The sequence below is a fragment of the Staurois parvus genome, unplaced genomic scaffold (genome assembly GCF_062004578.1).
Source record: "Staurois parvus isolate SC_StPar_1 unplaced genomic scaffold, SC_StPar_1.0 ptg001396l, whole genome shotgun sequence".
Classification (NCBI taxonomy): domain Eukaryota; kingdom Metazoa; phylum Chordata; class Amphibia; order Anura; family Ranidae; genus Staurois; species Staurois parvus.
This window is the reverse complement of record NW_028319192.1, coordinates 416625-438610: the sequence shown is the minus strand read 5'-3', so window position 1 is coordinate 438610 and position 21986 is coordinate 416625. Positions and strand designations below refer to the sequence as shown.

General features: G+C 50.2%; 1 protein-coding gene across 1 annotated transcript in view; it reads left to right on the top strand.

Annotated features, from left to right (window-relative positions):
• LOC149436228 (uncharacterized) overlaps window positions 1–5089 on the top strand; it is a 29445-nt gene extending 24356 nt beyond the window's left edge. Inside the window, 1 exon segment of the mRNA XM_089661841.1 lies at window positions 2384–5089. Coding sequence (XP_089517967.1) covers window positions 2384–5089 — 2706 coding nt within the window.
• The last annotated feature ends 16897 nt before the right edge of the window (window positions 5090–21986 follow it).

The window sequence follows — 21986 nt, the reverse complement described above, 5'->3', positions numbered from 1 at the left end:
GCTGGAAGTCCTTCAGCAAGATGGCCGCAGGTAACAAGTGAGGGATGGTGCAGTAGGTGTTAGTAATAGGATAGATGAGATATATATTGGACGTTGGAGGAGTCTTGATTGTAGTGTTTAGGGTAGAGTGTAGCTATAATGAGTAAAGTAGATCAGAAGGAGGAGTTCAGTCTAGTCCTGTGGTCGGCAAGCCGCGGCTCGCGAGCCACATGCGGCTCTTTACCCACTCTAATGCGGCTCTTCTGTGTGCCGGGCGCCTGCTCCCCTCCCTCCTCTCGGTCGGCCGCTCCCCTGCCTCCTCTCGGTTGGCCGCCCCAAAAGTCCGCGCGGACCTTTTAATCCGGCCCGCGGATGTGGCTGTCAGGATGTGTGTAGGCGGGGCAGCGTGCCGAACGTGAGGGGAGGGGAGCTAGGCTCCTCTCACAGTCTGCCCTGAAGACCCGAACGGCGCAGGAAGACAGCGAGAGGAACGCGCGGAACAAAGGTAAGTGAATTGACACGGGGGACTTGGCTTACTAGAAGGGGGGGGGGGAATAGTACTGTGGGGGATGAAATACTATATGGGGGATGAAATACTATATGAGGGATGAAATACTATATGAGGGATGAATTACTATATGAGGGATGAATTACTATATGAGGGATGAATTACTATACGAGGGATGAAATACTATACGGGGGATGAATTACTATACGGGGGATGAAATACTATACGGGGGATGAAATACTATACGGGGGATGAATTACTATACGGGGGATGAATTACTATGGGGGATGAATTACTATATGGGGGATGAAATACTATACGGGGGATGAAATACTATACGAGGGATGAAATACTATACGGGGGATGAAATACTATACGGGGGATGAATTACTATACGGGGGATGAATTACTATGGGGGATGAATTACTATATGGGGGATGAATTACTATGGGGGATGAATTACACTATGGGGGATGAATTACTATGGGGGATGAATTACTATATGTGAGATGTATTTTCAGTTTTAAAAATGTGGCTCTCAAAATAAATTTCAATCATGGTTTTGGCGAGATTTGGCTCAGTTGAAAAAAAAGGTTGCCCACCACTGGTCTAGTCATAGAAGATTTGAAGATTTGAAGTGTCTAAGTCTTGAAGTCCTTGAAGTGTTGAAGTCTGAGGTGTTTGGCACTTTTATACCATACAATCCTTTGTTTCAAGGGACCCTCCCACCAGGCTTGTTGATTGGCCGGTGGAGAAGTGTGCGTACCTAGAGACATTTCTCACCTGTCCACTGGGGACAGTCAGGTATCACAAATATTGGTGTCTTAATGATGAGTTATAATTTGATGGAAACCAAAATGTCTTTAGGTAACAAATATATACGTCCTATTCCAGTCTAGGTGATCTCACTACTAATTCTTGGACAAGGACCATACAAAGATGGAAATACATTCGCTTTCTCATTTCCCTGATATTTAATCTGTTTTGGAATAGCTGATTTCCTTTGGAAATGTACAATTGACCCCAATTCACAAATCTTCTTCTTCATCATTTCACACTTCATTGAGTGGGATGCAATACCTAACCTTCTGAAAGATATTTTCCCTTGATAAAGTGTTAGTAATCTGCCTTTTGATCATGTCTCTGTTGGTATCAAACTTTATATTTCCAATGTCCCGGCTCTCAGCGCAAGGGTCACATGACTGGGAAACCCTTTATTGACCTGCCCTATGGTGTAGGAATTGGGGGGAATAGACCAGACGGGAATTAATCCTCAGGATTCAATAGTTATTGTGACATTTCCAGGAGTCTGTTCATCACACTTTCCAAGGTATTGTGTGAGCTTTCAGACAATCAGGTTTGGTTCCCCACTTCCAGACCTCGTATATGTTCTCCTGCAGACCTCCCAGTAGTGGTGTGACCCCCTATAATGAAGTCTCCTGGCTTCTCATAGACAATGGGACTTGTTTACATGACATACACCTGCAAGGTCTTAGAATGACCACAATCGCATCCCACCGTTGTCTTTTCTGGGACTTTGTTTCATCACCTGTAGAAGGTCACATAGTGATCTTGGGTCGGGAACACATTCTTCCACTCATTGTGTGTGTGTGGTAATCTCTGGAAATATCCCATGAAATTCCCCCGAGAATGTTACCCCTGACAGTCAGCCGGGATTCACAATTTTGGGATAATATCATTTTCTTCATAACCATTCTCCCAAAAGTCACTACAGTAGGAGGTCAGAGGAGCCATTTCCTAGTTCCCTTGAGGGTGGAATTGTAAGCTCCTCAGAGACCAAGCTGCCTGATGTGGGCGGAGTCCTGGTTTGGGGGAACCAATCAGCTCCTGTCTAGTAATCCTCTTTGTCTTTGTATTTTAGTCCATGGCCGGGAGATGAGGAAAACCTCCGAGGATTGTCTCACTTTGTCTCCAGACTGGAAAGTAGAAGATGAGGACATCACACAGTATAGTCCAGGAGAAAACCCGGCTCCCTCCAATGTCCATCCGGCACCACCCAGTGTAGATAGACCATCGGATTCCTCGTATCCTGAGGAACCTCAGACTGTGCGGGACCGGGCCGGCCTTCCAACAGGGAAGAGGTTCTCCTGTCCTGAGTGCGGGAAATGTTTCCAATTTAAATCCAATCTTAATCAGCATATAAAATCTCACACGGGGGAGAAGTCGTATTCCTGCCCTGAGTGCGGGAAATGTTTCCAATATAAATCCCGTCTTAATGTGCATATAAGATGTCACACGGGAGAGAAGCCGTTTTCCTGTCCTGAGTGCGGGAAATGTTTTCAATATAAATCCCGTCTTAATGTGCATATCAGATCTCACACGGGAGAGAAGCCGTATTCCTGTCCTGAGTGCGGGAAATGTTTTCAATATAAATTCCATCTTAATAGGCATGAAAGAGCTCACATGGGAGAGAAGCCATATTCCTGTCCTGAGTGCGGGAAATGTTTCCAATATAAATCCCGTCTTAATAGGCATGAAAGAGCTCACACGGGAGAGAAGCCGTATTCCTGTCCTGAGTGCGGGAAATGTTTCCAATATAAATCCCGTCTTAATGTGCATATCAGATCTCACACGGGAGAGAAGCCGTATTCCTGTTCTGAGTGCGAGAAATGTTTCCAATATAAATCCAATCTTATTGAGCATATAAGATCTCACACGGGAGAGAAGCCGTATTCCTGTTCTGAGTGCGGGAAATGTTTTTCAAAGAAGTCCTATCATCACTCACATCAAAGATCTCACACGGGGGAGAAGCCGTATTCCTGTCCTGAGTGCGGGAAATGTTTTTCAAAGAAGTCCTATCTTCACTCGCATCAAAGATCTCACACGGGGGCGAAGCCGTATTTCTGTCTTGAGTGCGGGAAATGTTTTTCACAGAAGTCCCATCTTCACTCACATCAAAGATCTCACACGGGGGAGAAGCCGTATTCCTGTCTTGAGTGCGGAAAATGTTTCCAATATAAATCCAAACTTATTGAGCATATAAGATCTCACACGGGGGAGAAGCCGTATTCCTGTTCTGAGTGCGGGAAATGTTTTGTAGAAAAATCAACACTTATCATACATCAGAGGTCTCACAGAGGGGAGAAGCCACATTCCTGTCCTGAGTGTGGAAAATGTTTTTCAAAGAAGTCCTATCTTCACACACATCAAAGATCTCACACGGGGGAGAAGCCGTATTTCTGTCCTGAGTGCGAGAAATGTTTTTCAACGAAGTCCAATCTTCACAAACATCAGAGATCTCACACGGGGGAGAAGCCATGTTCCTGTCCTGAGTGCGGGAAATGTTTTTCAGCGAAGTCCTCTCTTTACAAACATCAAAGATCTCACACGGGGAAGAAGCCGTATTCCTGTCCTGAGTGCGGGAAATGTTTCCAATATAAATCCGATCTTAATATGCATGAAAGATCTCACACGGGGGAGAAGCCGTATTCCTGTTCTGAGTGCGGGAAATGTTTCCAATCTAAATCTAAACTTAATGTGCATATAAGATCTCACACGGGGGAGAAGCCGTATTCCTGTTCTGAGTGCGGGAAATGTTTCCAATCAAAATCTAAACTTAATGTGCATAAAAGATCTCACACGGGGGAGAAGCCGCATTCCTGTTCTGAGTGCGGGAAATGTTTCCAATCTAAATCTAAACTAAATGTGCATATAAGATCTCACACGGGGGAGAAGCCGTATTCCTGTTCTGAGTGCGGGAAATGTTTTGTAGAAAAATCAATACTTATCAAACATCAGAGGTCTCACACAGGGGAGAAGCCATATTCCTGTCCTGAGTGCGGGAAATGTTTTGCAGGAAAATCAGCACTTATCATACATCAGATGTCTCACACAGGGGAGAAGCCACATTCCTGTCCTGAGTGCGGGAAATGTTTCCAATCTAAATCTCAACTTAATGTGCATAAAAGATCTCACACGGGGGAGAAGCCGTATTCCTGTTCTGAGTGCGGGAAATGTTTTGTAGCAAAATCAACACTTCTCATACATCACAGGTCTCACACGGGGGAGAAGCCATATTCCTGTCCTGACTGTGGGAAATGTTTTTCCTATAAGTTCTATCTTTCCAGACATCAGAGATCTCACACTGGAGAGAAGCCGTATTCCTGTCCTGAGTGCGGGAAATGTTTTTCACAGAATTCCTATCTTCACATGCATCAGAGGTATCACACGGAGGAGAAGCCACATTTTTGTCCTGAGTGCGGGAAATGTTTCCAATATAAATCTCAACTTAATGTGCATAAAAGATCTCACACGGGGGAGAAGCCGTATTCCTGTCCTGAGTGCGGGAAATGTTTTTCCTATAAGTTCTATCTTTCCACACATCAGAGATCTCACACGGGGGAGAAGCCACTTTCCTGTCCAGAGTGAGGGAAATGTTCCTCACTGAAGTCCTGTCTTCCTGTACATCAGGAATTATATTGTGGTAGACAGATCAGACCGGGGTTAGTCCTTATTGGGGGGCGGAATGGGGAAAGATGGGGGAGGGCTATGGCAGATGATAAGAAGGTTCCCATGTTACAAACAACCAGTGGAATTGGTACCATTTGTATGAGAATAAAAAAATACACAAAATCCATGTGAACAAGGTGTCAGTGAATGAAGGTGTCAATGAATGAAGGAGGTATCAGTGAATGAAGGAAGTATCAGTGATTGGACAAGGTGTCAGTGAATGAAGGAGGTGTCAGTGAATGAACAAGGTGTCAGTGAATGGAGGAGGTGTCAGTGAATGAAGGAGGTGTCAGTGAATGGAAGTGTTTCTTCCCCAATGCCAGAAGTCTGCCCAGCACAATAGGTGAGTTGGAAGGTTTGGTGAATGAAGAGAACTAGGATTGGATTGGTATTGCTGAATCTTGGCTTCATTCCTCACATGACTGGGCCATTCATATTCCTGGCTAGGTTCTCTTTCGGAGAGACGGGGGAAATAGGAAAGAGGGTGGAGTCAGTCTGTATTAGGAAAGGGGGTGGAGTCTGCCTGTAATAGGAAAGGGGGTGGAGTCTGTCTCTATGTGAGAAGTGATCTCAGCGAGTGTGAGAGGACCTAGGTGATGGAGAGTGTGATGAGGCTGAAGTATTATGGGTGGAGCTGCACTTGGGGGGCGGTACTACAAAGGTCATCATTGGAGTTTGTTATAGGCCTTCCAGTGTTAATGAGGAGGGGGAGACTCAGCTCCTCCCACAGATGGAAAGGACGGGGACAGTGATAATAATGGGGGATGTTAACTACCCGGAAACTGACTGGAGTAATGGGACTGCAGGAACAGTTAAAGGGCAAAAATGTATAAACCTACTACAGGACAATTGTATGGTTCAGTTCATAGAGGCCCCAACTAGGAATGATGCTCTGCTGGACCTGTGTCATAGAGGCCCCAACTAGGAATGATGCTCTGCTGGACCTGTGTCATAGAGGCCCCAACTAGGAATCATGCTCTGCTGGACCTGTGTCATAGAGGCCCCAGCTAGGAATGATGCTCTGCTGGACCTGGTCATAGAGGCCCCAGCTAGGAATGATGCTCTGCTGGACCTGTGTCATAGAGGCCCCAACTAGGAATGATGCTCTGCTGGACCTGTGTCATGGAGGCCCCAGCTAAGAATGATGCTCTGCTGTGCCTGTGTCATAGAGGCCCCAGCTAAGAATGATGCTCTGCTGGACCTGGTCATAGAGGCCCCAACTAGGAATGATGCTCTGCTGGACCTGACCTGCGTTATAGAGGCCCCAACTAGGAATGATGCTCTGCTGGACCTGGTCATAGAGGCCCCAACTAGGAATGATGCTCTGCTGGACCTGTGTCATAGAGGCCCCAACTAGGAATCATGCTCTGCTGGACCTGGTCATAGAGGCCCCAACTAGGAATGATGCTCTGCTGGACCTGTGTCATAGAGGCCCCAACTAGGAATCATGCTCTGCTGGACCTGACCTGCGTTATAGAGGCCCCAACTAGGAATGATGCTCTGCTGGACCTGGTCATAGAGGCCCCAACTAGGAATCATGCTCTGCTGGACCTGTGTCATAGGGGCCCCAACTAGGAATGATGCTCTGCTTGACCTGTGTCATAGAGGCCCCAGCTAGGAATGATGCTCTGCTGGACCTGTGCCATAGAGGCCCCAGCTAGGAATCATGCTCTGCTGGACCTGTGTCATAGAGGCCCCAGCTAGGAATGATGCTCTGCTGGACCTGGTCATAGAGGCCCCAGCTAGGAATGATGCTCTGCTGGACCTGGTCATAGAGGCCCCAGCTAGGAATGATGCTCTGCTGGACCTGTGTCATGGAGGCCCCAGCTAAGAATGATGCTCTGCTGGACCTGGTCATAGAGGCCCCAACTAGGAATGATGCTCTGCTGGACCTGTGTCATAGAGGCCCCAACTAGGAATGATACTCAGCTTGACCTTTTTCATAGAGGCCCCAACTAGGAATGATGCTCTGCTGGACCTGTGTCATAGAGGCCCCAACTAGGAATGATGCTCTGCTGGACCTGTGTCATAGAGGCCCCAACTAGGAATGATGCTCTGCTGAACCTGTATCATAGAGGCCCCAACTGGGAATCATGCACTGCTGGACCTGTGTCATAGAGGCCCCAACTAGGAATGCTGCCCTGCTGGACCTGTGTCATAGAGGCCCCAACTAGGAATGATGCTCTGCTGTGTCATAGAGGCTCCAACTAGGAATGATGCTCTGCTGGACCTGGTCATAGAGGCCCCAACTAGGAATGATGCTCGACTGGACCTGGTCATAGAGGCCCCAACTAGGAATGATGCTCGACTGGACCTGGTCATAGAGGCCCCAACTAGGAATGATGCTCTGCTGGACCTAGCCATAGAGGCCCCAACTAGGAATGATGCTCTGCTGGACCTGTGTCATAGAGGCCCCAACTAGTAATGATGCTCTGCTGGACCTGGTCATAGAGGCCCCAGCTAGGAATGATGCTCTGCTGGACCTGTGTCATAGAGGCCCCAGCTAGGAATGATGCTCTGCTGGACCTGTGTCATAGAGGCCCCAACTAGGAATAATGCTCTGCTGGACCTGTGTCATAGAGGCCCCAACTAGTAATGATGCTCTGCTGGACCTGGTCATAGAGGCCCCAGCTAGGAATGATGCTCTGCTGGACCTGTGTCATAGAGGCCCCAGCTAGGAATGATGCTCTGCTGGACCTGTGTCATAGAGGCCCCAGCTAGGAATCATGCTCTGCTGGACCTGTGTCATAGAGGACCCAGCTAGGAATGATGCTCTGCTGGACCTGTGTCATAAAGGCCCCAACTAGGAATCAAGCTCTGCTGGACCTGTGTCATAGAAGCCCCAACTAGTAATGATGCTCTGCTGGACCTGTGTCATAGAGGCCCCAACTAGGAATGATGCTCTGCTGGACCTGTGTCATAGAGGCCCCAACTAGGAATGATGCTCTGCTGCACCTGTGTCATAGAGGCCCCAACTAGGAATCATGCTCTGCTGGACCTGTGTCATAGAGGCCCCAACTAGGAATGATGCTCTGCTGGACCTGTGTCATAGAGGCCCCAACTAGGAATGATGCTCTGCTGGACCTGTGTCATAGAGGCCCCAACTAAGAATGATGCTCTGCTGGACCTGTGTCATAGAGGCCCCAACTAGGAATGATGCTCTGCTGGGCCTGTGTCATAGAGGCCCCAACTAGGAATCATGCTCTGCTGGACCTGTGTCATAGAGGCCCCAACTAGGAATGATGCGCTGCTGGACCTGTGTCATAGAGGCCCCAACTAGGAATCATGCTCTGCTGGACCTGTGTCATAGAGGCTTCAGCTCGGAATGATGCTCTGCTGGACCTGGTCATAGAGGCCCCAGCTAGGAATGATGCTCTGCTGTGTCATAGAGGCTCCAACTAGGAATGATGCTCTGCTGGACCTGGTCATAGAGGCCCCAACTAGGAATGATGCTCTGCTGGACCTGGTCATAGAGGCCCCAACTAGGAATGATGCTCTGCTGGACCTAGCCATAGAGGCCCAAACTAGGAATGATGCTCTGCTGGACCTAGCCATAGAGGCCCCAACTAGGAATGATGGTCTGCTGGACCTGTGTCATAGAGGCCCCAACTAGGAATCATGCTCTGCTGGACCTGTGTCATAGAGTCCCCAACTAGGAATCATGCTCTGCTGGACCTGTGTCATAGAGGCCCCAGCTCGGAATGATGCTCTGCTGGACCTGGTCGTAGAGGCCCCAGCTAGGAATGATGCTCTGCTGTGTCATAGATGCTCCAACTAGGAATGATGCTCTGCTGGACCTGGTCATAGAGGCCCCAACTAGGAATGATGCTCTGCTGGACCTGGTCATAGAGGCCCCAACTAGGAATGATGCTCTGCTGGACCTAGCCATAGAGGCCCCAACTAGGAATGATGGTCTGCTGGACCTGGTCATAGAGGCTCCAACTAGGAATGATGCTCTGCTGGACCTGGTCATAGAGGCCCCAACTAGGAATGATGCTCTGCTGGACCTGTGTCATAGAGGCCCCAACTAGGAATGATGCTCTGCTGGACCTGTGTCATAGAGGCCCCAACTAGGAATAATGCTCTTCTGGACTTGCGTTATAGAGGCCCCAACTAGGAATGATGTTCTGCTGGAGCTGGTCATAGAGGCCCCAGCTAGGAATGATGCTCTGCTGGACCTGGTCATAGAGACCCCAACTAGGAATGATGCTCTGCTGGACCTGTGTCATAGAGGCCCCAACTAGGAATGATGCTCTGCTGGACCTGTGTCATAGAGGCCCCAACTAGGAATCATGCTCTGCTGGACCTGTGTCATAGAGGCCCCAGCTCGGAATGATGCTCTGCTGGACCTGGTCGTAGAGGCCCCAGCTAGGAATGATGCTCTGCTGTGTCATAGATGCTCCAACTAGGAATGATGCTCTGCTGGACCTGGTCATAGAGGCCCCAACTAGGAATGATGCTCTGCTGGACCTGGTCATAGAGGCCCCAACTAGGAATGATGCTCTGCTGGACCTAGCCATAGAGGCCCAAACTAGGAATGATGCTCTGCTGGACCTAGCCATAGAGGCCCCAACTAGGAATGATGGTCTGCTGGACCTGGTCATAGAGGCTCCAACTAGGAATGATGCTCTGCTGGACCTGGTCATAGAGGCCCCAACTAGGAATGATGCTCTGCTGGACCTGTGTCATAGAGGCCCCAACTAGGAATGATGCTCTGCTGGACCTGTGTCATAGAGGCCCCAACTAGGAATAATGCTCTTCTGGACTTGCGTTATAGAGGCCCCAACTAGGAATGATGCTCTGCTAGAGCTGGTCATAGAGGCCCCAACTAGGAATGATGCTCTGCTGGACCTGGTCATAGAGACCCCAACTAGGAATGATGCTCTGCTGGACCTGTGTCATAGAGGCCCCAACTAGGAATGATGCTCTGCTGGACCTGTGTCATAGAGGCCCCAACTAGAAATGATGCTCTGCTGGACCTGGTCATAGAGACCCCAACTAGGAATGATGCTCTGCTGGACCTGGTCATAGAGACCCCAACTAGGAATGATGCTCTGCTGGACCTGGTCATAGAGGCTCCAACTAGGAATGATGCTCTGCTGGACCTGTGTCATAGAGGCCCCAACTAGGAATGATGCTCTGCTGGACCTGTGTCATAGAGGCCCCAACTAGGAATGATGCTCTGCTGGACCTGTGTCATAGAGGCCCCAACTAGGAATGATGCTCTGCTGGACCTGGTCATAGAGGCCCCAACTAGGAATGAAGCTCTGCTGGACCTGGTCATAGAAGCCCCAACTAGGAATGATGCTCTGCTGGTCATAGAGGCCCCAACTAGGAATGATGCTCTGCTGGACCTGGTCATCTCCAACCATGCAGAGATTATTACGAATGTCCATATATAGAACATCTGGGTAGCCGTGACCATAACATGATTTCATTGTTAGCTGTAAACAGCGAGCACATACGGGGAAAATAAAAACGCTGAACTTTAAGAGAGCTAATTCTCCAAGGCTGAGATCTGCTCTCCAAGACTTAGACTGGGAGGAATATTGGCATGGATGAACACAACACAGAAATGGGAGTTCTTCACAAAGACTGTATGTGACCACACTGCAGAATATATCCCCGTGGGCACCAAGTATAAAAGGCTACAAATCCAACCTCTGTGTCTTCCGGCCAAAGTGACAAAAGCCATAGATAAGAAGAAAAGAGCTTTTATTACAGATAACAATGAAGGAACGCCATCATCGTTTACACATTACAGAGAATAGAACAGAAGATGCAGAAAGGAAATAAAGGCACAAAAACTGAAAACAAACTACAGAAAGATATCAGGACCACCCCAAAACATTCCTCCAATCTATGAATAGTAGAAAGGTCCGGTCCCAGCATGTAGGCCCTTTACAGAACCATCTAGAGGGGGGGACAAAGAGAAGGACAATGTATGACATCCCTTCTTCAGCTCTGTGTATACAAAGGAGCACGGGGGGGCTCTTGTCCATAATGGGCGTGGTACTGACACCCCCCACATCATCCACATTGGCTCACAATTGATATGATCAGAAATATTATAGAATAGAATAAAGGTGAATAAAGCCCGTGGACCGGATGGCATACACCCACGGGGCCTTACAGAATCCAGCTCTGTCATCTCACAGCCATTGTTTCTCATTTTTAGGGACTCTTTAATGACTGGCATAGTACCACGGGATTGGTGTAAGGCCAATGTGGGGCCAATATTTATAAAGGGGACAAAATCTTTCCCAAGTAATTATAGAGCTGTTAGTGTCACTTCTATAGTTGGGAAGATACTGGAGAGTTTAATAAAAGACCACAGAGAGGAGTTCTTGCTGGAAACAAATATTGTAAGCCACGTACAGCGTGGATTCATGAAAGACAGAAGTTGTCACACAAATCTGATTTCTTATTATGAGGAGGTGAGCAAAACCTTGGACAGAGGGGTGGTGATGGACGTGGTATACTTGGACAGAGGGTGGCGGTGGACGTGGTATACTTGGACAGAGGGGCGTGGTGGACGTGGTATACTTGGACAGAGGGAAGGCGGTGGACATGGTATACTTGGACAGAGGAGTGGTGGTGGACGTGGTATACTTGGACAGAGGGCTGGCTGTGGACGAATACTTGGACAGAGGGGTGGCAGTGGATGTGGCATACTTGGACAGAGATGTGGACGTGGTATACTCGGACAGAGGGGTGGCGGTGGACGTGATATACTTGGACAGAGGAGTGGTGGTGGACGTGGTATACTTGGACAGAGGGGTGGCTGTGCACATGGTATACTTGGTGTCACGGAGCTGGTCCTTCTTTCCCCATCCTCCAGGTTTGCTGGCTGCCACCCCCCACCCCTCAGCAGCCCCTCACTCTTCTGTCCCATCCATTCTGGGACTTCTAGTCCTCCGTGACCCTGACACAGGCAGCCCTCAGCAGCCCCTCACCCCCTGGCTTGCAGTCTGGCCTCCTGCTGAAGGAATCCACAAACAGGCCCCCTCCTCCCTTCCCCCTCATGCACAAATTCCTGGGCTCCCTCGGCAGATCTGAGAGACAGGGCCCGTTGCCATGGTAACCCGACAGGAAGTATCCGGTTACCAACAAGGCACAGAGCTCTATACTTAAGAGAGAGCAAGAAACCCCCCCCGTGTGTTCTCCTGGCTGCGTGTGTGAGGGAAGGCTATGCTGAGGGCCAGCTTCTCTCATCCGACCATCCCCCGTCCTCCTCATCTCCTGGACTGTCTGTGCTGCCTGGAATCCCTGCACTGTGGAGGAATCTTCTGCTGTCCCCGTGCATCTGCCTGGCTGGATCTATCCCCTGCCTGGACTTAACCCCTTGTTCTCCGTGATCCTGCCTGGACTTAACCCCTTGCTCTCCGTGAACCTGCCTGGACTTAACCCTTCCCTGCCTGGAGCCTCCTGTGTGGACTAACCCTGTGGATTACCATTCCCCTGTTGTTCCATATTGCCTTCCAGAGAACTGTACTGTGTTGCTGTGTCTGGTGTGGATCTGTGGACTAAAGGAACTGTTGTCTGTGCCCCAAAAACCTCCCCAATAAAAGCACGTTGGGTTCCGTGCAATCTGTCTCTGTGTGCTCTCTGGTTCTCTTGACAACTGGTGGCAGCGGCGGGACGAGAGCACTTGAGATGGCAGATGAGAGTCTGCATACCATGGAAGCGGTGGCCCCGGAATATCAACACTGGATGGTAACCAGCTTACAAGAAAAGGCCAGAACTTTGGGCCTCAACTACAAGGGACTTACCAAAGATCAGTTGGTCCGGATGCTGGAGGAAGCCAGCCAACAGCAACGGGAAGATACGGGCACAGACAGGAGCCAAGCGGTCCTGAGAAGAGATGGACCAGAGCTTCAAAGCACAAGTGGCAAGAGCCCTTGGGTCATGTGGTACGAGGAAGAGATGGCCATTCTGGGGGAGGATGCCACCCTAGATAGGAAGATGGCAGCCATTGAAAAGGCTCAAAAGAGACAAACAGAGTGGGAAGCTGCAAAGAATCAAGCAGCTGCTCCTGTGGTGGTCCCTGTGGCACGGGAGGCCTAGAGAATATCCAGGAAGGACTTTAAGCACTACCAAGAGGACTTTGAATACCAGTGTGAACTACTGGAGGTCCCACCCACAGACTGGACTCGCAATGTGGTAGGGCTGCTTGAAGGAGGGGCTGCTGAAGCCTACCGAATGATGGACCCCCTCAAGAGACGGAACTATGAGGAGATAAAAAGGGCCGTACTGGACTACTACGCGGTCTCATCGGAGTCATATCGGGCCCAGTTCCGGACTAGCCCCCGCCTCCCAGAGGCCTCCTTCAAAATGTTTGCACACAAGTTGTCGGTAGCCTGCCGCCGGTGGCTGGAAGGGCAGAAGGCAACCTTCCCTGAGCAGATCATCCAGGCCATCCTGAAGGAACAATTCCTTTTCAAGTGCCCCCCCGAGCTCCGACAGTGGGTGCGTGAGCGGAAACCTGCCACCCTGGAAGAAGCTGCAGCCTTAGCGGATGAGGCTCTCCTCATTAACCCGCAATGGAAGAAGTCTGCGGCCGAGGCACCCCAAGTGGCCAGGATGCCCCATCCTACACCGGTGCCCTACACGCCTCCCCATCGCCGGATGGCCCCACAAACAGTGCCAGCGCTACGGCCCTTACTACCACCTCGTTCAGCCACCTCACAACAGGGCCCCAGACCGTCCTTAGATAGGCGGTGCTTTGGCTGTGGACAGATTGGTCACTACCAGGCCAGCTGCCCCGCCAGAAAAAAGACTCTCAGGCCTAGCTTGCCCCGGCCAGTGAATTCTGTGGATCTGTACCAAGCTCCCGAGGACTTGCCACCACCCCCTTCAGACTGGGATCTCGCTCCCGTGGACAAGGACACCCCCCCGGGAATCTTTGGCCTACAGCTAGTTGGGGCCCCTACCCAGAGCCTCCAAGGAAAGCACTTGCAAGAGGTCACTGTGGATGGACAAAAAGCGGTGGGCTTCCGAGACTCGGGCCTTCCTCACCATTGTGTACCCCCGAGTGGTGCACCCTGATGCTGTACAGCCTGGCCCTGGGATAGTGATTCAACTAGCAGGGGGCACCAAACGCTTCATCCCTCTTGCTACCGTCAATCTGGACTATGGCTTGGGGCCTAAACGCTGCAACGTGGGGGTAATGGGAGGACTGCCTGCAGATGTGCTTCTTGGGAATGATGTGGGCGATCTTCAATGCCACTTTGTGGGAGCCGTCACACGAAGTCAGGCCTGCCGGGAAACCGTTGAGAGGAAGGAGGCACCCCAGAATGTGGGTGGACCTCCGCTGCCCGTGGTGAGTGACTCAACTCTGACTGCTGACAATGCTGGGGTGACATGGGACCGGGAAAAGTTTCAAGGGGACTTAGCCACCGACTCTACTCTGACAAGCTTCTGGACCCAAGCAGGGCTGACTGGTCCGGGGACCGGCGAAAGGAGAGTGCAGGAAAATGGGTTGCTGTACCGGGTGGTGGAGACCGACGCCGAAGGAGGGCCCCAGACCGTGGCTAAACAGCTGATAGTTCCCCAACAATTCCAGACCCAACTGCTACACCTTGCTCACGATATTCCCATGGCTGGGCATCAAGGAAAGCTACGAACCGAAAGGAGGTTGGCCCAGGCCTTCTATTGGCCTGGGATGTCCCAATCGGTACCTGCGATACCTGTCAGCAACATGGAAGAACAGGTGGCCTGCGGGCCCCCCTACAGCCCCTACCCATTATTGAGGAGCCATTCCAACGAGTAGCTATTGACATTCTGGGCCCCTTAGCTCGCCCCAGCAAATCTGGAAAGCGGTACATCCTGACCATCGTGGACTATGCTACTCGTTATCCCCAAAGCAGTCGCCCTGTCCAGCATCACAGCTCCCAAAGTTCGAGTGGACTTCCCTGCTGAAATCCTGTCAGATCAGGGGACTCAGTTCATGTCAGGCCTTGTTCAGTCCCTCTGGCAGACCTGTGGAGTGCGGGCCATCCGGCCAACCCCCAATCACCCCCAGACCAATGGACTGTGTGAACGCTTCAACGGGACCCTGAAGGCCTTGCTACGGGCCTTTGTAGACCTAGAGCCAGACTGGGAAAGATACCTGCCCCACCTCCTCTTTGCCTATCGGGAGGTGCCGCAGGAATCTACCGGATTTTCCCCCTTTGAACTGCTGTATGGGCGGAAAATCCGCGGCCCCCTGACCCTACTGAAGGAATACTGGGAGGGTCAACTACCAGATACCGGGGTCCCTGTGGTGCCCTATGTCTTGGAACTGCGTGAAAAGATGGGACAACTAGCCAGCCTAGCAGATGACCATCTCCAAGCAGCCCCGGTCCGGCAAAAGACATTACAGGATTACAATACTAGTACAGGCGTACCTCGGTGTCCCAACGTCTCGGTTAACATAATTTTTGGTTTACGAATGAAAATCCATTGAAAATAACGCCTCGGTTTACACAATTGTTAATAATTTTTTTTGCAATACAAAGTGTATGTCGGCGCTGATTTTCAAATGCAAATGTCGCCTTTTTTCTTTCTTCACTATAGTTCACAAGCTTAGAAGTCACTTTCCCCGAAGTTACAGAAAACTTTGTATCTTTTATTAAACTCAAAGTAAACATTGTTTCCTTTAGGGATATAAATTCCAAGAAAACTTTCTCTTTTAGCCGGGGGAAGTGACAGGTGAATTTCTGAGCTATAGTGAAGGAAAAAAGGGAGAATTACATTTAAAAACCAGCACCATAATAAATAAAAAATGGCATGGGGTCCCCCCTCCCATCCACACCAAGCCCTTCGGGGGTCCCCCCTCCCATCCACACCAAGTCCTTCGGGGGTCCCCCCTCCCATCCACACCAAGCCCTTCGGGGGTCCGCCCTCCCATCCACACCAAGCCCTTCGGGGGTCCCCCCTTCCATCCACACCAAGTCCTTCGGGGGTCCTCCCTCCCATCCACACCAAGCCCTTCGGGGGTCCCCCTTCCCATCCACACCAAGTCCTTCGGGTCTGGTATGGATATTAAGAGGAACTCCACACCAAAATTAAATAAAAAACAGCTTCGGGATCCCCCCAAAATCCATACCAGACCCTTATCCGAGCATTCAGCCCGGCAGGTCAGGAAAGGGGGGGGATGAGCTAGCCCCCCCCCCCTCCTGAACCATACCAGGCCACATGCTCTCAACATGGGGGGGTGCTTTGGGGCAGGGGGGCTCCCCCCCAAAGCACCTTGTCCCCATGTTAATGGGGACAAGGGCCTCTTCCGTTAGTGGGATAATTGGTCGGCCATTTTTTGGAATTTTAGCATATTTTGTTTATCAGTAAAGTTAGAAATTTTTTTTCCAACTTTACTGATAAAAACAATGTGCCAAAATCCCGAAAAATGGCCGACCAATTAACCCACTAACGGCCCGAAAATCGTTCGATTTTTTTTTCGGCAGAAAAATCGGCCGATTTTAGACCCATCTATGGCTTGCTTTAGATGGGTCTAAAATCGTCCGAAAAAAAAATTGGCTGATTTTCGGGCCATTAGTGGGTTAATTGGTCAGCCATTTTTGGGGATTTTGTAATTGGTAAATTTGGATAAAAATCGGCCGATTTTGCAGATTGGCCGATTTTAGCTGCAATGATCGGCAAATTGGCTGATCTTTTAACAGATAAAAAATCTGCACCTGCAAGAAAAAGAAGAAGAAAATGAAAAAGAAGAAGAAAATGAAAAAGAAGAAGAAAAAAAAGAAGAAGAAAAAGAAGAAAAAGGAAAAATGCAGGCCATAGATGGGGCGAAAACGGACCGTTTTTAAAAAAAAAAAAAAAAATGAAAAATCGGTTGTTCAATGGGCCGACGTTACCACCAATGGTAAAACAAATCGGCCGATTTTCGCCCCGTCTACGGCCGGCAAATATCATAGCAAAGTAATTCCTTCTGTCCCTGCAGAGAGCTGCGCTATTATATTAGACATTAAAAAGTATAAAGGTTGCAACATTGTATCTATATGTATCCGAATAAAAACATCTATATCCGGAATGGATACAAATAGATACAATGTTGCAACCTTTATACTTTTTAATGTCAAATATAATAGCGCAGCTCTCTGCAGGGACAGAAGGAATGTTTCAGCTCTCATCGGGGTTTCCCACTGACGGCTGAATTTTAAATTATTTCTGTGAATTAAATAATAAAAAAACAGCTTGGGGTCCCCCCTCCCATCCACACCAAGCCCTTCGGGGGTCCCCCCTCCCATCCACACCAAGCCCTTCGGGGGTCCCCCCTCCCATCCACACCAAGCCCTTCAAGGGTCCTCCCCCTCATCCATACCAAGTCCTTCAGGTCTGGTATGGATATTAAGGGGGAACTCCACACCGAAATTAAAAAAAAAAAACAGCGTGGGTCCCCCTCAATATCCATACCAGACCCTTATCCGAGCATGCAGCCCGGCAGGTCAGGAAAGGGGGGGGACGAGCAAGCCAGATTATCAGAATCTGGAAGCCCCCTTTAACAAGGGGGCCCCCAGATCCCGGCCCCCCCTACGTGAATGAGGATGGGGTACATGGTCCCGCGACTCATTCACAAAAAAACAAAGTGTGGTGTAAAAAAAACACAGTACAGGGTCTTTGACAAGTCCTTTATTAAAACAATGTCCCAACGTCAATTGCGGCGGCGGCAGGGACCCGAAAAAAGAAAAAAAGTTCCGCTCCCGTCGGAGGCTTCCAGCCTTGTGAAGAAGAGGCTAGCTGACAGTTCTTATATAGGTATGGGGCGGGGCCAGCCAGGGACATCATCCCCGCCCCTTACCTATGTAGGAATTGTCAGCCTGTCTCTCCACTGAGGCTAACTAGCTGAATGCGGGAGACAGTCTGACATTTCTTATATAGGTATGGGGCGGGGCCAGCCGGGAACAGCAAGCATGTGACATGGGGCGGGGTCACTCTGAAGATGTCCCCGGCTGGCCCCGCCCCATACCTATATAAGAAATGTCATCTAGCCTTTTCTTCACAAGGCTGGAAGCCTCGGACGGGAGCGGAACTTTTTTTTTTTTTTTTCGGGTCCCTGCCGCCGCCGTGATTGACGTTGGATCTACTTCGGGGGACATTGTTTTAATAAAGGACTTGTCAAAGACCCTGTACTGTGTTTTTTTACACCACACTTTTTTTTTTTGTGAATGAGTCTGCGGGACCATGTACCGCAGACTCCTTCACATAGGGGGGGGGGGCCGGGATCTGGGGGCCCCCTTGTTAAAGGGGGCTTCCAGATTCTGATAAGCCCCCCGCCCGCAGACCCCCACAACCACCGGCCAGGGTTGTGGGGAAGAGGCCCTTGTCCTCATCAACATGGGGACAAGGTGCTTTGGGGGGGGAGCCCCCCCTGCCCCAAAGCACCCCCCCCATGTTGAGGGCATGTGGCCTGGTATGGTTCAGGAGGGGGGGCGCTCGCTCGTCCCCCCCCTTTCCTGACCTGCCGGGCTGCATGCTCGGATAAGGGTCTGGTATGGATGGGAGGGGGGACCCCACGCTGGTTTTTTTTTTTATTGCGGACCTTTATTTTTACATTCAGCTGTCAAAATAAATATTATCCAGACCTTCAAAATAAGTAAAATCATCACAGAAATAATTATAAAGGATAAGAAACAAAAATAGAATCACTAGAACTAAGGAAATCCAATGAGAGTCCATAAAGATCTGCCGAGTGCTGGTTGTCACACACAGGAGACACCACCGAGTGCCGGCTGTCAGAGGACTCCACACACAGGAGACGCCACCGAGTGCCGGCTGTCAGAGGACTCCACACACAGGAGACGCCACCGAGTGCCGGCTGTCAGAGGACTCCACACACAGGAGACGCCACCGAGTGCCGGCTGTCAGAGGACTCCACACACAGGAGACGCCACCGAGTGCCGGCTGTCAGAGGACTCCACACACAGGAGACGCCACCGAGTGCCGGCTGTCAGAGGACTCCACACACAGGAGAAGCCACCGAGTGCCGGCTGTCAGAGGACTCCACACACAGGAGACGCCACCGAGTGCCGGCTGTCAGAGGATTCCACACACAGGAGACGCCACCGAGTGCCGGCTGTCAGAGGACTCCACACACAGGAGACGCCACCGAGTGCCGGCTGTCAGAGGACTCCACACACAGGAGACATGACCGAGTGCCGGCTGTCAGAGGACTCCACACACAGGAGACGCCACCGAGCGCCGGCTGTCAGAGGACTCCACACACAGGAGATGCGACCGAGTGCCGGCTGTCAGAGGACTCCACACACAGGAGACACCGAGTGCCGGCTGTCAGAGGACTCCACACACAGGAGATGCCACTGAGTGCCGGCTGTCAGAGGACTCCACACACAGGAGATGCGACCGAGTGCCGGCTGTCAGAGGACTCCACACACAGGAGACACCGAGTGCCGGCTATCAGAGGATTCCACACACAGGAGACGTGACCGAGTGCCGGCTGTCAGAGGACTCCACACACAGGAGACGCCACCGAGTGCCGACTGTCAGAGGACTCCACACACAGGAGACGCCACCGAGTGCCGGCTGTCAGAGGACTCCACACACAGGAGACGCCACCGAGTGCCGGCTGTCAGAGGACTCCCCACACAGGAGACACCACCGAGTGCCGGCTGTCAGAGGACTCCACACACAGGAGACGCCACCGAGTGCCGGCTGTCAGAGGACTCCACACACAGGACACGCCACCGAGTGCCGGCTGTCAGAGGACTCCACACAGAGATTTACTATTGAGCAGTGGCTAAAAAGCAAGCGCCTGCAGAGGATGTCTAACATGTGTTCTGCACATGCGCATTTATATCGGCCATAGACACTGCACGGGCGTCTAGATTTTCACTGTGTCGATTTCCTTTAAAAAAAGATTTTTAACACATTCTTAATTTTTTTGGAAATAGCAGATATTGTTTAAAGTGAAGTCCTGATATCTGGCACAGCAAATTTCTAAGTGAACGTCTCTGCAGTGATCTTTCATGGTGTTAGACGTGCCTCTTACCAAGTCTGCTTTGTGAGTCTGATTCCGGGCGTGTATCTCGTTAGTAAATTTGATTGGTGTCTATTTATGGGCGCTGCTCAATAGTAAATCTCGTTGCGGGGTAAAATAGACGGTCGCTCATAAAAATTGGATGTTCGCCCACCAATATGCACCCAAGCCCAATAGTAAATCAGGGCCTCTGGGTCGTCTGTCTCTCTCTCTCTGATATGTAGGACGGGACATTCTTGGTCATCAGTTTCTCTCTGATATGAAGGACGGGACGTTCTGGGTCGTCTGTGTCTCTAATATGAAGGACGGGACATTCTGGGTCGTCTGTCTCTCTCTGATATGAAGGACGGGACATTCTGGGTAGTCTGTCTCTCTGATATGAAGGATGGGACATTCTGGGTAGTCTGTCTCTCTCTGATATGAAGGACGGGACATTCTGGGTTGTCTGTGTCTCTAATATGAAGGACGGGACAATCTGGGTAGTCTATCTCAGTCTCTGATATGAAGGACGGGACATTCAGGGTTGTCTGTCTCTCTCTCTGATATGAAGGACGGGACATTCTGGGTAGTTTGTCTCTCTCTGATATGAAGGACGGGACATTCTAGGTAGTTTGTCTCTCTCTGATATGAAGGATGGGACATTCTGGGTAGTCTGTCTCTCTCTGATATGAAGGATGGGACATTCTGGGTAGTCTGTCTCAGTCTCTGATATGAAGGACGGGACATTCTGGGTTGTCTGTCTCAGTCTCTGATATGAAGGATGGGACATTCTGGGTAGTCTGTCTCTCTCTCTGATATGAAGGATGGGACATTCTGGGTAGTCTGTCTCTCTCTGATATGAAGGACGGGACATTCTGTGTAGTCTGTCTCTCTGATATGAAGGACGGGACATTCTGGGTAGTCTGTCTCTCTCTGATATGAAAGATGGGACATTCTGGGTAGTCTGTCTCTCTCTCTGATATGAAGGATGGGACATTCTTGGTAGTCTGTCTTAGTCTCTGATATGAAGGACGGGACATTCTGGGTCATCTGTCTCTCTCTGATATGAAGGACGGGACATTCTGGGTCATCTGTCTCTCTCTGATATGAAGGACGGGACATTCTGGGTAGTCTGTCTCTCTGATATGAAGGACGGGACATTCTGGGTAGTCTGTCTCTCTCTCTGATATAAAGGACGGGACATTCTGGGTAGTCTGTCTCTCTCTGATATGAAGGACGGGACATTCTGGGTAGTCTGACTCTCTCTGATATGAAGGGCGGGACATTCTGGGTCGTCTGTCTCTCTCTCTGATATGAAGGACGGGACATTCTGGGTAGTCTGACTCTCTCTGATATGAAGGACGGGACATTCTGGGTAGTCTGTCTCTCTCTCTGATATAAAGGACGGGACATTCTGGGTAGTCTGTCTCTCTCTGATATGAAGGACGGGACATTCTGGGTAGTCTGACTCTCTCTGATATGAAGGACGGGACATTCTGGGTCGTCTGTCTCTCTCTCTGATATGAAGGACGGGACATTCTGGGTAGTCTGACTCTCTCTGATATGAAGGACGGGACATTCTGGGTAGTCTGTCTCTCTCTGATATGAAGGACGGGACATTCTGGGTAGTCTGTCTCTCTCTGATATGAAGGACGGGACATTCTGGGTAGTCTGTCTCGCTCTGATATGAAGGACGGGACATTCTGGGTAGTCTGTCTCTCTCTCTGATATGAAGGATGGGACATTCTGGGTAGTCTGTCTCTCTCTGATATGAAGGATGGGACATTCTGGGTCATCTGTCTATCTCTCTGATATGAAAGACGGCACATTCTGGGTAGTCTGTCTCTCTCTGATATGAAGGATTGAGACATTCTGGGTAGTCTGTCTCTCTCTCTGAAATGAAGGATGGGACATTCTGGGTAGTCTGTCTCTCTCTCTGATATGAAGGACGGGACATTCTGGGTAGTCTGTCTTAGTCTCTGATATGAAGGGTGGAATATTCTGGGTAGTCTGTCTGATTTTGGGGGTCTCTGTTATATTGGGTGTTCTGTGTCTTTA